The 13,213-nt window shown below is 38.9% G+C and overlaps 1 protein-coding gene across 1 annotated transcript in view; it reads left to right on the top strand.

The window, feature by feature from the left end:
• Nucleotides 1-434: 434 nt before the first annotated feature.
• The window catches only part of EXOC5 (exocyst complex component 5), a gene marked incomplete at both ends in the record, with an annotated part of 36,503 nt that continues 23,724 nt past the window's right edge, over nt 435-13,213 (top strand). Inside the window, 2 exon segments of the mRNA XM_084241311.1 lie at nt 435-467; nt 469-564. Coding sequence (XP_084097437.1) covers nt 435-467; nt 469-564 — 129 coding nt within the window.

The following is a 13,213-nucleotide window of genomic DNA, read 5'->3' as shown; positions in this document are numbered from 1 at the left end:
GTCTCGACAAACTTGTTTATCTCCAAACGTCTTACTACTTTCTTCCTCTAGCGCCTACTTCCGGGACGGTGGCCGGCGAGGACCACGCTTCCTCACGCGTCCCAGCGGCGCGCTCTCAGTGACTCACCAGGGCGCGCTTCCCTCGCCGGCCCCTCCCGACAGCCTCCAAGGCGCGCGCAGTTCCACTTCCGGCGTCGAGGCGGTGACAATGGGAGCGGCGCGGGCGGCGCCGGGAGGCAGCTGACAGGCGTCTGCGGCTTCGCTTCATGGCCGCTCTCCCGCCCCGCCTGTGCTGTGTGGGGAGAGGGGGAGCCCGCGGCGGCCTGGAGCCGGGGCTGGCGAGCCGAGCGAGGACCGGGGTGCCGCGCCGTTGAGGCGCAGCATGTGAAGAAGAGACGGCATCCAGGGCGAGGCGAGCCTCTCAGCCGGCCGGGATGGCTACGACGGCCGAGCTCTTCGAGGTGGGTCCCGGCGTCTCCTCAGGGAGTGGCAGGCCCGGGGTGCTGGCCGCGAGGTGGGCGGGCGGAGCCGCGGGCTTCGGGGGAAAGGTGCGAAAGCGAAGGGGTGGGGAGCGGCTCCCGTGTCGGCGCGGGCGGAGCGTGACATGGGGGAAGGGAGACGGGGGGCCGGGGTGGGTGGGGAGGCGCCCCGCGAAGGGAACCGGGGTTCCAAAGGAGAGGGTTGGTTTTGCCTGCGGGGCTGGAGGGGCGCCCCGGAGCTCTGGTAGATGGATTCGGGAAGGGCTGACTCGGGGCGCGGAAGGAGGAGCGGGCGAGCCGGGTCGGTCGCTGGGACCCACACGTAGTGTCCTAACGGGGCCGCCTGGGGTCGGGACGGTTGGGGGCTTCTGGTGCATGAGTAATTATTTCCTCAGCACATACTAGGAGTGGCACGCTTGCCTGCCAGTTTACCCTTCTATTTAAAAAGGCTGAAGTGTTTTTTAGGACAATAAAGGCCTGCTAAGTCATTCGCACCACTGAAGGGAGGCAGAATTAAAACGAACATCTCTCTTCAGGTCTTAGGGATGTTAAACGCGTTATTAAACCCCCTCCTTGCCAGCTAGAAACAAAAGCCCTTACGCATCGAGACAATGAGCATTCCAATGTGTTTCTTGGAACCTTCTCAGCTTCCAAAATTTAAAATTTAATTTAGTGAAATCCGACGTAAGAAGCTGTGATGTTTGACATGATAGAGTAGGAAAACTAATTGGACCACCAAACAATGAAACATATAAAGACTCCCCTTTTGTGAAAGAAACGAAAGCAGAGATGTGGGGTGAAAAAAGGAAGACCTTTTTTGTGTATACTTGTGTTTCACATTAACAAAAGTGTAAGTAATAATCGAGAAGTCAATTGACTGTAATTTCACCATAAGTGAAAATTTGGATCTCTTTTCTGCTTAATAATCAGCAGTTTTTGTGGTTTAAAATTTGAGTACCACAGTTTTTATTACAATTGGGAACTTTTCATTTGTTGGTGTAGCTATATTTTGGAACTCGCAGCATTGGGATATATAGTGCTTTTGTTGAGAGGAATAACTTGCCATTGACATAATGAATTACAGTAGTAATTTGTGAGTGAGGGATTATTATTACAAGAAAGACTTATGAAATATTAATTGCATATGTCAGATTTAAATGTTGGGAGATATATTGCATTAACTTCTCTAATTCCAAAATTGGACATCTGTTTATTGATTGACACAAGAGCTGGGAGACATTCTTTTAGCTAAAAGCTTTTTACTGTGTGTCCCTGGGCAAGAAACAAAGTAGTTCTGTACTTCCTTGTTTTATTTTTCACATCTTATAGAGGTAGAAAACTGTTTTATGAAGTTGTTTGAGGTCTTTAATTTACTTAATGAATTGAATGATTAGTTAGCTATTAATAGAAAACTGTTATTTTGTCACACAGTTCATAAAACATTAACCTTTGAGTTAATGATTCCTGCTTTACATTCCCAGTTGTGTCTTGGACCATATTATGTCTCTTTTTCTTTAAATGCTTGACATGAGTCCACAAAACTTATTTGAAAATATTTCTGATCCCACCACCTCCAGGTGGGAAGGAGAAGTGGTAAAGAAATACAATTTATTTTCAAGGGTCTTCCCATTTAGTAAGTATTTAAAACAAATTAGTTCTTAACCTCACTCTAACTCCAGTTAGGTGGCAGTAGGTAATATTTACTTACTGACCCGTATTAATAGAGGCAGAATAGTCCAGTGGCCAGAGTGTTCATAAAGCACCCTCAAACATGCTCATGGATGTTAACTCATGCGATTTTCCTTTTCCGATTGTTTATTACTTTATCAAAATTAAAAGCATAGTAAATTAATAGTTACAATTAAATGTTATGATTAAGAAATGTCTTTATCTTTTCAGCCCTGCAGTGAACTCTACTCTTGAATAAGTTTTTATCCCTAAGTGAAAAGTTGATCTCTTTGTTTTAGAGGGAGGAGGAAAACAAACAAACCAACCAGTCTTTGCTGCCATTTCCTGTGATTGCTGACATAAAGATATGTCTAGGTTGTAGGACAAGTCCGGGAGTGTCATTTTCTCTTGCTCCCCTTTCTTAGTCACAACTGGAGAACTATGGGAAACAGAGGTCAGGATGGAGTCAAGGATATTTTGTTTTTATGCATCCTGGTTTTCATGCACTGCTAAGTTGAATTGTACTTTCATTTTCCACATGGCAAAAGCAGTTAATTCAATATAAAATTAAGCTTTGAATTCATGAACTTTCCTAAGTGTTAACTTTAGTTCTTACTGTTGGTCCTGTGATATCCTTTTTAAAAATAAATACCTCCATACACAAAATAAAACTACAGCAATTCCTTGACTGTCAAAAATGATTTAGAAATATAGATGACCAGGTACTTTAATAGTGTATATCCTGGAAATTGACCAAAATACTACTTAGTTTCATCTTAATGACAAATCTTTCTAAAAGGCGGTATCTGAATTGTTTGTGAATGACAGCCTCTGGATGGGTATTCTCAGCAGGAATTCCTATTTGATTTGGAGTAATTATGACCTCTACTTAGAAGTGACTGGGTAGTAAGTTCTTTCTCTGTTTTTGCAAGTAATTCTCTCTTATTGTACTGCTAAGAACTTTGTGCTCCTTTTTCACTTGCTATTCTTTTCTTTTGATTCTTGTAGAGTCTTTCTTTCTGGGCAAGCTGCATTTATGAGAAATGTCTTTGTTAATTTGGATCAGTTATCTATTTATTTGGCAAATATTTGTTGAGTATTAAATTCAAGATAAGGTGCCAAGATTAAAGAGGTTGCAGGTCTCAGAGGGCATGCCATAGAAATATTAATTGTATGAAATGGCAAAAAAAAATTGATTAACAGGCCAAATAAGTTTTGGAATGGGCGTACTTTGTTTCATTAGAGAAATTTAAATTTCAATATTAAAGATTTTGAATTCATTGCCCAAACTTTTTTTTGGATAAGACTTTTATTTTCTGCTGCTTGTTAATTTTGTGAATTCCATGAAACACACTTTGGACTTCCAGGATGTTGAATTATAATATATAGAACCTACCCTTATTGTTAAATAGGAGGAGAGAAGATAGATGGAAGATATGTAATTATATACTATTGAAATGTAGTGATAAGTGGTGTCAGGTTTAGGTAAAGTGCTAAGGGAGTTGAGAGGATGGAAGAGTCAAAGAAAAGGTTAGGAGATGGCATTTGAATGCTGTGCAAAGGATGGATGGATTGGATTTGAATATGTGGAATTGGGTGGAGAGACTTTCCAAGAAAGCAGAAAATAGAAGCTGAGACATAAAGGGAGGTAAGTTTAGACCCTGGAGACAAGGAAGAGTTCATTTTGGCTGTAGTATAGCATGCATGAAGAAGAGTGGCATGTAAAATAAATTGGGTTTAATTATGTATGTCTTAAATGCTAGAATTAGAAATTTGATCTTTTCTTCTTTCTTGGAGAGGTAGGTTCCTTGATAATCGTGTTTGATGTCAGGTAATTTTACTGTGGTAACAATGACTGTTTGACTTCCAGAGTAGAATTTGAAGAGGCAAGAACACATTTGTGCACACAAACACATTTAAGTCTCTTGGATTTTCAACTGAGCTTCAGAAACTATTTAAACAGACTTGTTAAAAAGGACTTTTCTTGTTCACCTGACTAGCTAAATACATATTATATACAAGTCAGGACTACTATCCTTTACAGCTTAAAGGTGCTGAACTGCTACTTGTTTTAGCCATAGTAACTGTGCTTGTTGAATCTGACTGCCAGTTACTGTATTGCATATGAGAAAATGTATTCATGCAGCAAACATTCATGGAGCACCCTACCTACTTTAGGCTAGAAGACATTTTAGGTACTGAAGTTAAAACATGGTTTGAGTTAAAAATCTAGTTGAGGGGGAGTGATAGGGAAAGAACTCTTGTTTCTTCTCTCTGTGTTCTACTACTATTTTCAATCCTTTATTTCTGACATCAGATGTGTGGGGAATTTTCCCAGAAAATTCAGTTCAGTTTTCTAACAGACACTGAATGGATGTCCTTCAGTTCAATCCTGGCACTGTCTGCCTGGAGTTAGCATGATATCCCACAAATTAAGGACTTAGTCCCTAAAGAATGCCCCTTAATTTGTCACCTGTGCTTCTGACTGCCCAGTGATAAATTGAAGGTTCTTGTGAGCTCCTCTTCGCATTTAATAATTTACTAGAACAGCTTACAAAAATGAGTTTACTAACTAGATTATGGGCTTACTATCAAAGGAACAACTAGATGGAAGAGATGTATAGGGTGAGATATGTGGGAAGACATGCATGACTTCCATACCCTTTCTGGGTGTGCTACCCTCCTGGCACCTTGATGTGTTCAGCAACCAGAAACTCTCAGAACACCCCCTTTATGGATTTTGTGTAGGCTTCATTATGTAGGGATAATTGATTGTTAACTCAATCTCTATCCCTTTTCCCCTCCCTAGAGGAGAGGGGTTAGGGGCTGAAAATTCCAAGCTTTTCATCATGCTTGATCTTTTTGGTTCCTCATCCAGAAACCCAACAAGAGTTGCTTTAGTACCACATAAGATGCTCTAATGTCCCAAGGAATTCCAAGGGGTTTAGGAACCCTGTATTTGTCAACTCTCGGTAAATTCAAGGGTTTTTGGAGCTCTGTTTCAGAATTCAGGGTCAAAGACTGAATAGTAGAACAAAGACTACTGCTAACACCTTTATCACTTAGGAAATTACAAAGGTTTTAGAAGCTGTGACTAAGAGCTGAGTACAAAGACCGAAATACTTGTTTCTTTTTCTGTCGAAATACCATATGAAGACACATGTTAACAGATAATGCATTGAGAGTATAGAGACTCTTTCTGGGATAATTAGGAAAGATTTCATATAGTAAAGACATACAAATTGAATATTGACAGATGAGTGAAAATTTTTCAAGCAAAAGGACATTCCAAGGCAGAGACGGAATATGACTCTGAATTGTGAGGTGCAGTGTGCACAAGAAATATTGAAAAGAGATAAGAGCTGTAGATGCATCTTTTAGGCATTAGAAGTAGTAGCTTATAATAAGGCTTTGAGAGTACAAGTGCAGTTTGGGGGAAGATTTGAGAAGACTATAGACCATGCTTATGGATGCTGATAGGACTTTTTTGGGAGCAAAAGAGTAGAGAGATAAATGGCTTTCAATGGGGAAGCGATTGTTAAGGGTTATGGGCAACTTGACATAATTGGGAAGACATTTTAGAGGAAGAATCAAAATAATTTGGCTATTGAGTTAATTCCAAATTTGTGAACTTTGCTATTTGATGATTCATTAACTGTGACAGAAAAAATAATAGAGAAGACACTTTCAGGGGGAAGGAATTCTGTAATTTTTTTTTAATTTTTAAAGTTTGAGTTTTTAGCAAGGATATTCTGGTGAAGAAGCATTTGGGAATATGTGTTAGTAACTCAAAAAGAGGCCACAGCTAGAGATAGTTTAGGAATCATGGGAATTGCCATTCTGTATGGGTAATAATTTAGACATGAGAATGACATTTTTTCAGCTCTGTCCCTACCAGTTACATGATCTTGAACAAGTTGCCTAACTTTTTTGTGTGCCTGTTTTCTTATCTAAAATGGGGGAAATAATAGTAACTACCTCAGAGGTTATTTTGAAGATGAAATTATTTGATAAACTGCTTTTAAGACTCCCAAGGAGTCTTACACTAAGGAGAGTGTAACCTTTTGAAATTACTGTTGATGATTGGGTTAAAAGGGTTAGAATGAGAATCTGTCAGAGAAAAAGCCTTCAAAGGAGACTAGGGTGAAATATTCCTAGAACTAGAAGATGACAGGAGACAGCTAAAAAGGGGACTGGGATAGGTTTTATTTTCCACAAGATCTGCCACTCTAAAATGTGATGTTGACATTTTTCCCATGGAGAACTAGAGTCTGTGCTTCCTTCATGAATCTAGGCAGGGCTACCAACTATAGCAAAAGTGATGCTATTTGATTTGCACAGTTGGGTCACAGAAGATAAAACATTTGATCCTCTTTTGATATCCCTGTTGGAACCCAATAACTATGCCAAGCAGCTCATTGAGAAAATTGACTTTCAGCTCTAACTGAACTCCCACTCTGCTGTCAAGGCCAGCTTGCCATTTGGAAAAGTACATCTTCCAGTCCCAAGTTGAGCTGGCCCCAGCTGATGTTACATACCCCAGCAGAGACAGGATTTACCTGTCCTAATGAAGATTTGTGAACAAAATAATGAGTATTGTTATTTAAGTCACTAGTTTATTGAAATCGTTAAGCAGCAAATACAGGACACTGAAAGAGGAGCTGATCAAATTCTTATCTACTTCAAGATCTAATCAGTTTCTAGTCTTTTTTGGGGGGGAAAGATTTATTTATGTGTACAAGAACTGGGGTACAGGTCAAAGGTACAGGGTATGAGAGGATTCACCAGATACAGAGTGGGGAACAACAGGCAGACTGACTGTAGTACACTGCTGAGGGGAGCAGCGGGCAAGACAGGAGAGGTCTGCTGTGCCATGTGGGTAGCTCCCTGGCCAGGGATGGAACTTGTGCTGCAGAGGCTGCGGATAGCTTCACGGGTCTTTGCTTAACCCTTAGGCCCTTAATCAGGTAGGCCCTCAGCTTCTGCTCCTGAAGTGGTGGAGGTAGAGGCAGATGCTTAGGAGAAATGGGTTTACCTTTTAAGCATTTTGTGTTCTGAGTTATTTGACCAAACCAACTTAGAAGTGAATTTTTGGAATGGGCAGATCTTTCATTTGAGTGTAATTTATTAACTGCATGTGTATGTAATAAGTGCATGTGTATGTAATATTGAGTAAGTGATGTGCTCAGGAAATTAGATAGTTGTGTGTGTGTGTGTGTGTGTGTGTGTGATTTGAAAGATTTGAATTGCCTTGTTCTCTTAGTAGTGGATTGATGTTTCATATACCACCCTCCAAACAAGCAGAATACCAAAAGTCAAGTAAAAGTTCTAGTTAGTTGAGTGATATATACCTTACGAGTTTTGATTGTTACAAGCTTATATTTTAAAAACTTAAGCTAACTTTTGATGCCTTCTTTCCCCTTTTGATGCCTTTGAAATAATGAAATAGGAATAAGAGAATGAATTAATTATGTAATATATATTTGGTTACTAAGGCTATGATAAAATTTAAAAAAAATGAATGATTCTTCAAATTCATTTGACTAATTTGACTAAATATATTTCTGAATATATTTAATGTAAACTTGTAAATATATTAATTTGGTTTGAAATGCTAATAAAAATTTTATTAGACATTTTAGATGATACTTTTTGTAGTCTTTAAAAATACCATATTTTTTTCTACCATAGTAGAAAAATGTGGGGTTATAATACTGAAATTGCATTGATTCAGTTTTCTTATGTATAAAAAGTAAGATGAAAGGACTGGGCTAAGATGATATTTAAAGATTAGTTTAAAGCCTTTAAATATATTTCTGTGATTCTACTGGTGTTGGTACAGAAAAGACTCTTAACATTCTATTACCTTTTTCTTTTGGACTAGAAATCTCAGGTATTACTTTACTGCCCAAAGTGACATATATTCTGTTCTGAAGAGACATTTTGCTTAAACAAATATGAAATATTTTGTAAGATTCTAAAGTTCCACCATTTTAATGATCTTCAAAACAATTCTGTTAATATGATTCATCAGATAATTTTATCATTCTTTAAAGAGCTGGCATTCCTTTAAGACTTGAGTGCTGAAATTGACTTTAATTTAAAAAGTAAAATTATTCATCTCAGTGTTGCAGGTAGTTTTCATACATACTTTTTCAAAGATTGCCTTAGTTGTATTTAAACATCTTGATGAACTTTATCTTTCTACCTTTCTATAGGTAAAAATAATCCCTTAGCTTTGTTAGCCTTAGACAAGAAACATTTTGTACTGCTTTTCAAAAGAAATCAAAACCCAATCAATATAATTCATTTATTAATATACCATGAAACATAAAGAGATTCATGAAAACAAACCAAATGGGGTTAATAGGCGAGGCCAATATAGGAGCATTTATTTAGTTCCAGTGCTAGAATTGCATGAAATTCAGTTTTGGTTTCTATTAGAGTCTTGAATTTGTAGCACCAAAGAATGCCCATTCTTTATTTCTAGGCGGTGTGGTGGTGGTCCTACTTTCTTGGTTTTGGAGAAATAGATCATCTAGATTAATTTTCAAGATCCTCTGCGTGGAATTGATCTTGACACCAGCTAGTAAATGGTTTGATTTACTGTGCATCTGTGGTGGGCTCAGTATTGCTCTGTTGACCACAACTGGAAAGCAAGAGAAATGTATGGCAGACTCTGCCCTTGCTTTCAGTTTAAGCGTGGGCAAGAGTAAAACTTACAAAGGTTAATTTCAATAATGTTATAGAGGTGTGAATTGTTGGAAGACAAAGGACATTTGTGGAATGAGTTACCTGACCACAAGGAAGGATGCAGAAGTAGCATAGGTTGGAAGAGAAGACTGGTGTATGCTTGATGATAGTGTGAGTAGTGGGACTGTTCATTTTGGGGTGTAGGCAAATTTGGATGAGTAGTGTAAGAACCTTCTAGTAGATATGAGTGTGAACTTGATAGTTTAGGAATTTCATAGGGAAGTTTTTGACTGAAAGGCAGTATTTTCAAGATTAGTTTGGCAATAGTATGCACAATAAATCTAAGAAAAACACTTAATAATAAATTAGAAGGAGGAGGTAGAAAATTAGAAAAGGCCTCTGCTACTGCTGGTGGTCTTGGTATGACACTTCAGCTAATACGGTTTCCCTCCTCTATTGTTCACTGATTCTTTCTCACCTTCAGCTAGTACTTGGCTGTTCTTGGCTGCTTAACTGGTTACCATACCCTTTTAGGCCAGGGCTCTGTACTTCACTTGTTCATGAACTTGTTCATGAGATGCTCAAAAGAAGATCTGTATGTCAGACATATTATTTCCTACCCCCATCGAGTAATAATCTCCTAATAACCAGGGTCAAGTATCCCTGCCAAAAATGGTTACTCCTTTTCTGTCCTCTTCTAGATAAAAGCAGCCAAAGTGCCCAGGCAACACCTCTGGTTCAGTGAAACTCTTATTCTGTACCCTGGCAGAAGAGATCCCTCTTTGGAGATCAAGGCCTCTAAACCTACCGACCTCAGTCAGGAATAGCAAGCACAAATTGGGAGTCATGATAAGTAGGGCCTCGTCTGCTTTTACTCCTTGTTCCTGGATTCATTTGTTTTTCCTTTTGAAGACATATCATCATATAAAGGTTTTTAGTTCAGAATATACTGCATAATGTAGGGTAGTGCTCTATCCTTATAGTCTTTTGCTCTGACCTGGTGCTTTAGCTGTCGCTTCAGCAGGCTGTTCCAGTGCTCTGACTTCAGCTTCTGTGTGGTATGGTTTATGATATGACCAGTGAATCCCATGATCACCTCCTCGACTGTAAAATGGGTCCCTTGGTCTGATGTGATATGTGGGATACTGTGCCAGAGGAAGAAAGACTCCCTCTGAGGAGAGGCAAGCCCATCTCAGAATGTTTCTGTTCCTGTTTGAATTATTCTTTTTGAGTGGGAAGGGCCAATGTCGTTAACTTGCCACCACATGGCTTATTAGTCTATTTAAAGAATGGGGCTGTTTTAGGGGCTTAGGGCCCATTAGCACACCAGGAGTTGTTTCTCAAAAGGAGTATAATTCTCTGCAGCAGATTGCATGATCTTGCTTCACAATCCAGGGATCTGTGTTGTGATTATTCTACTGGGGCTTGCCATAACACTACATGACATTGTTTCCAAACGCTGATTATTTTATTACTATAGGGTCTGCTAGGTTGTATGGCCCAGACAGTAGGGTTGATTGCATGGGTTCTACTGATGTAGAGTCCTTTCCTGTACATTGGCCACATATCATGAAGCTGGGAGATGTAACTCAGGCTATTTCATGGTTGAATTTGATGTAGCCATCTTTCAGGTTTTGTCTGGTTTCTGCAAAACCCAGACAGATGAATTAAGTGAGAAAATGATGAGTATCATTACCCCTGCATCCTTCAGGTCAGAGGTCTACAGGCTTACAGCCTATGGGTTAGATTTTCTAGAGTTTTATTAATAACACAGCCATGCCTGTTTGTTTATGTATAGTGTACGATCACATTCATACTACAATCACAGATTTGAATGTTTATGACAGAGACTGTATGGCCTCCCTCACAACCCCAATATTTTTTATCAGGCCCTTTAAGAAATTTGCTGATCCTAACTTCAGAGGTTTTGAGAGTGGCACAAATTTTTGTCATTACACTTGATTAATAAAGTTCAGTAGAGGGAAAGCAGTTTCAGAGATTCTACTTGGGCTTCCCCACTATAATAGCTCTTATTTTATAGACCCAGGATCCAATGTGAGAGCTCTGTAACTATCCCTGTATTAATTTTGCAGACTGGGGAAATGGTGCCTATTTGGCTAATGAACCCATTGACTGATAGTGAGCGTTGGCTAGAAAACTATTTACTTGACTTCCATATGTACTCTGTTGAGTCAGTGATGCTTTAAGTCAATCGAATATTGTCAACTAGAATCTTATATCGAACAAAATAAAAAATATTTGAGTATTTCCTCTACCAAAATGTTGAGTTTTTCAAGTAAATAGTTGCACTGTTATTTTGGAGGAGAAGGAATACTAGGATCATTGCTGCATGTATGTGCCTGCATATTGTAGAGTCCTTACTTCTTGCAACCTGGCTTTTTCTTCAATTAATACCAAAGAATATGTAATAGTACATCCTACAAAACCTTAGTACCAGTTCCAGACTCTCACTATCTTACCTGCCTTGACCTCATCCATACCTATTCTCCCCAACCCTCACTCTACTCTAGTCATGCAGGCCTCTTGTCACTAATGCATACTAAGTTTGTTCTCTGTACTTTGAGCAGTCCTTATCCAGGTGGCTTCTTTTTCCATATCTGCATTCAGGTCTTGGCTGAAAATTTATTTTCTTGCCTGATCACTTCTACCAAAAAATCACATTCTTATCCATTTCCCTGTATCCTTTTTAAATTTTCTTCAGAGTTCTTATTGCCTTATATATCTGCTTATTTGTTTCTCACTCTCCTTCATGTTATCCAAAGGAGTTGAGATTTTTCTCCTGCCTGCTTATTGCTATTTCCTGGGCATTTAGAGTAGTCTCTGTTATATAGTAGGCTCTCAGTACTTGTTGAATGAGGGAATATTTTGAGAGAATTGGAAATGATTCGCATGCAAAATAACTTGATTTTTTTTTTCACTATGTGAGTAATAGTTATTTGTTGGCTTATAAGTTTTTATATATATGTCATTTAATAAACTGGTACATTGAAGTTAATGAGCAGTGTACCATGTTTAATTGAAAACTGCAGCTACTCAATAACTAATAAAAATAACACATAAGAACTATGATTAAGTCTTCACATGAAGTATATATGTGAAAAGTATATATATGCCCAAAAGTAAAAGGAAAAAAGGAGCATGATTACTTTTTAAAGTTATTTAATGTGGGCCTCCCCGGTGGCGCAGCGGTTGAGCTCTGGGTTGCGAAGCTGCCCGCAGCCTCTGCAGCACTGGTTCGATCCCTGGCCACCGGGCAAGTGTCCCACATGGCGCGCAGACCTCTCCTGCCGCCTGCTGCTCCCCTCAGCAGTGTACTTTGGTCCTTCTGCCTGCTCTGCTTCCCACTCTGGCTCCAGTGAATTCTCTCATCCTCCTGCGCTTCTGACTGTACCCAGTGCTTGTATAAATAAATAAATAAATCTTTAAAAAAAAAGTAAAGCTATTTAATGACAGTATTGTGGGCTTTTGGAAGAGCTGACTGCTTTCTCAATTAATTTAGCCAGAGGAAAAGCTCTTGATTTTACCAAAATTGTACACTTGGATTGTATAACCTTTTTGTATCACAGAATTTCACAGGTGTAAAAAGTAAGTCAATGTTAATAGAACCTTACCTCATAGAGTTGGAAGTATTTACATTCGATAAAGTATATAAAGTGCCAGCAAGTAATAACCTCTCTCAATCTCAGTTTTCTCATCTTCATAAAGTGGGGATAAAATAGAATAAAATATGTTAACCTAATAGGTAATACTGAAGTAGTAAATAAGATAATGCATGTGAAGTGTCATGTGAGCTGTTCTTATTGTTATTCCTCTTTTTATTCTGATGATTATTCTAATTGAGACTGATAACTCCCTTCATTCCTCCTCTTATAGCAGACTGATAAACCATTTTGTCATGTCACATTGTGATAAAGATGATAAAAAGGACAAGGTTATCATCTTTGTCTTGATCACCACCTCTCTCTGGATCCTTTCATGTGTGATCTCTGATCCCCAGTCCATGCTTGCTCTTCATATTTCCATAATGGGTTAAGCTATATCTTCCCTTTCTCTAATGGTGTGGAAAACTGCTTGTTCCATTTTTGTCTGTCTGATTTTTTTATTCTGGTTCCAGCCTAAATGTCATATCTTCAAAAAGTTTTCCTGTTGCTACACCCACTTCTTGCCAATCTTATTCCATTGCTCACTGTTTTCCCATCATCTCTGTTCCTGTTACATCTGCTTAGCACATCCTGAAATTTTCTATCACCTTTGTCACAATTATAATGTTATTTCTGTTGTTATTTGTTAAATGTTGGCATTCTTACCTGAAAGATCATTTCTGTGAGAACTTGCAGGGCCCTTATCTATTG

This window comes from Talpa europaea (assembly GCF_964194135.1).
Source record: "Talpa europaea genome assembly, chromosome: 8".
NCBI lineage: Eukaryota > Metazoa > Chordata > Mammalia > Eulipotyphla > Talpidae > Talpa > Talpa europaea.
The sequence above is the reverse complement of the archived record's forward strand: the minus strand, read 5'-3'. Positions and strand labels throughout refer to the sequence as shown.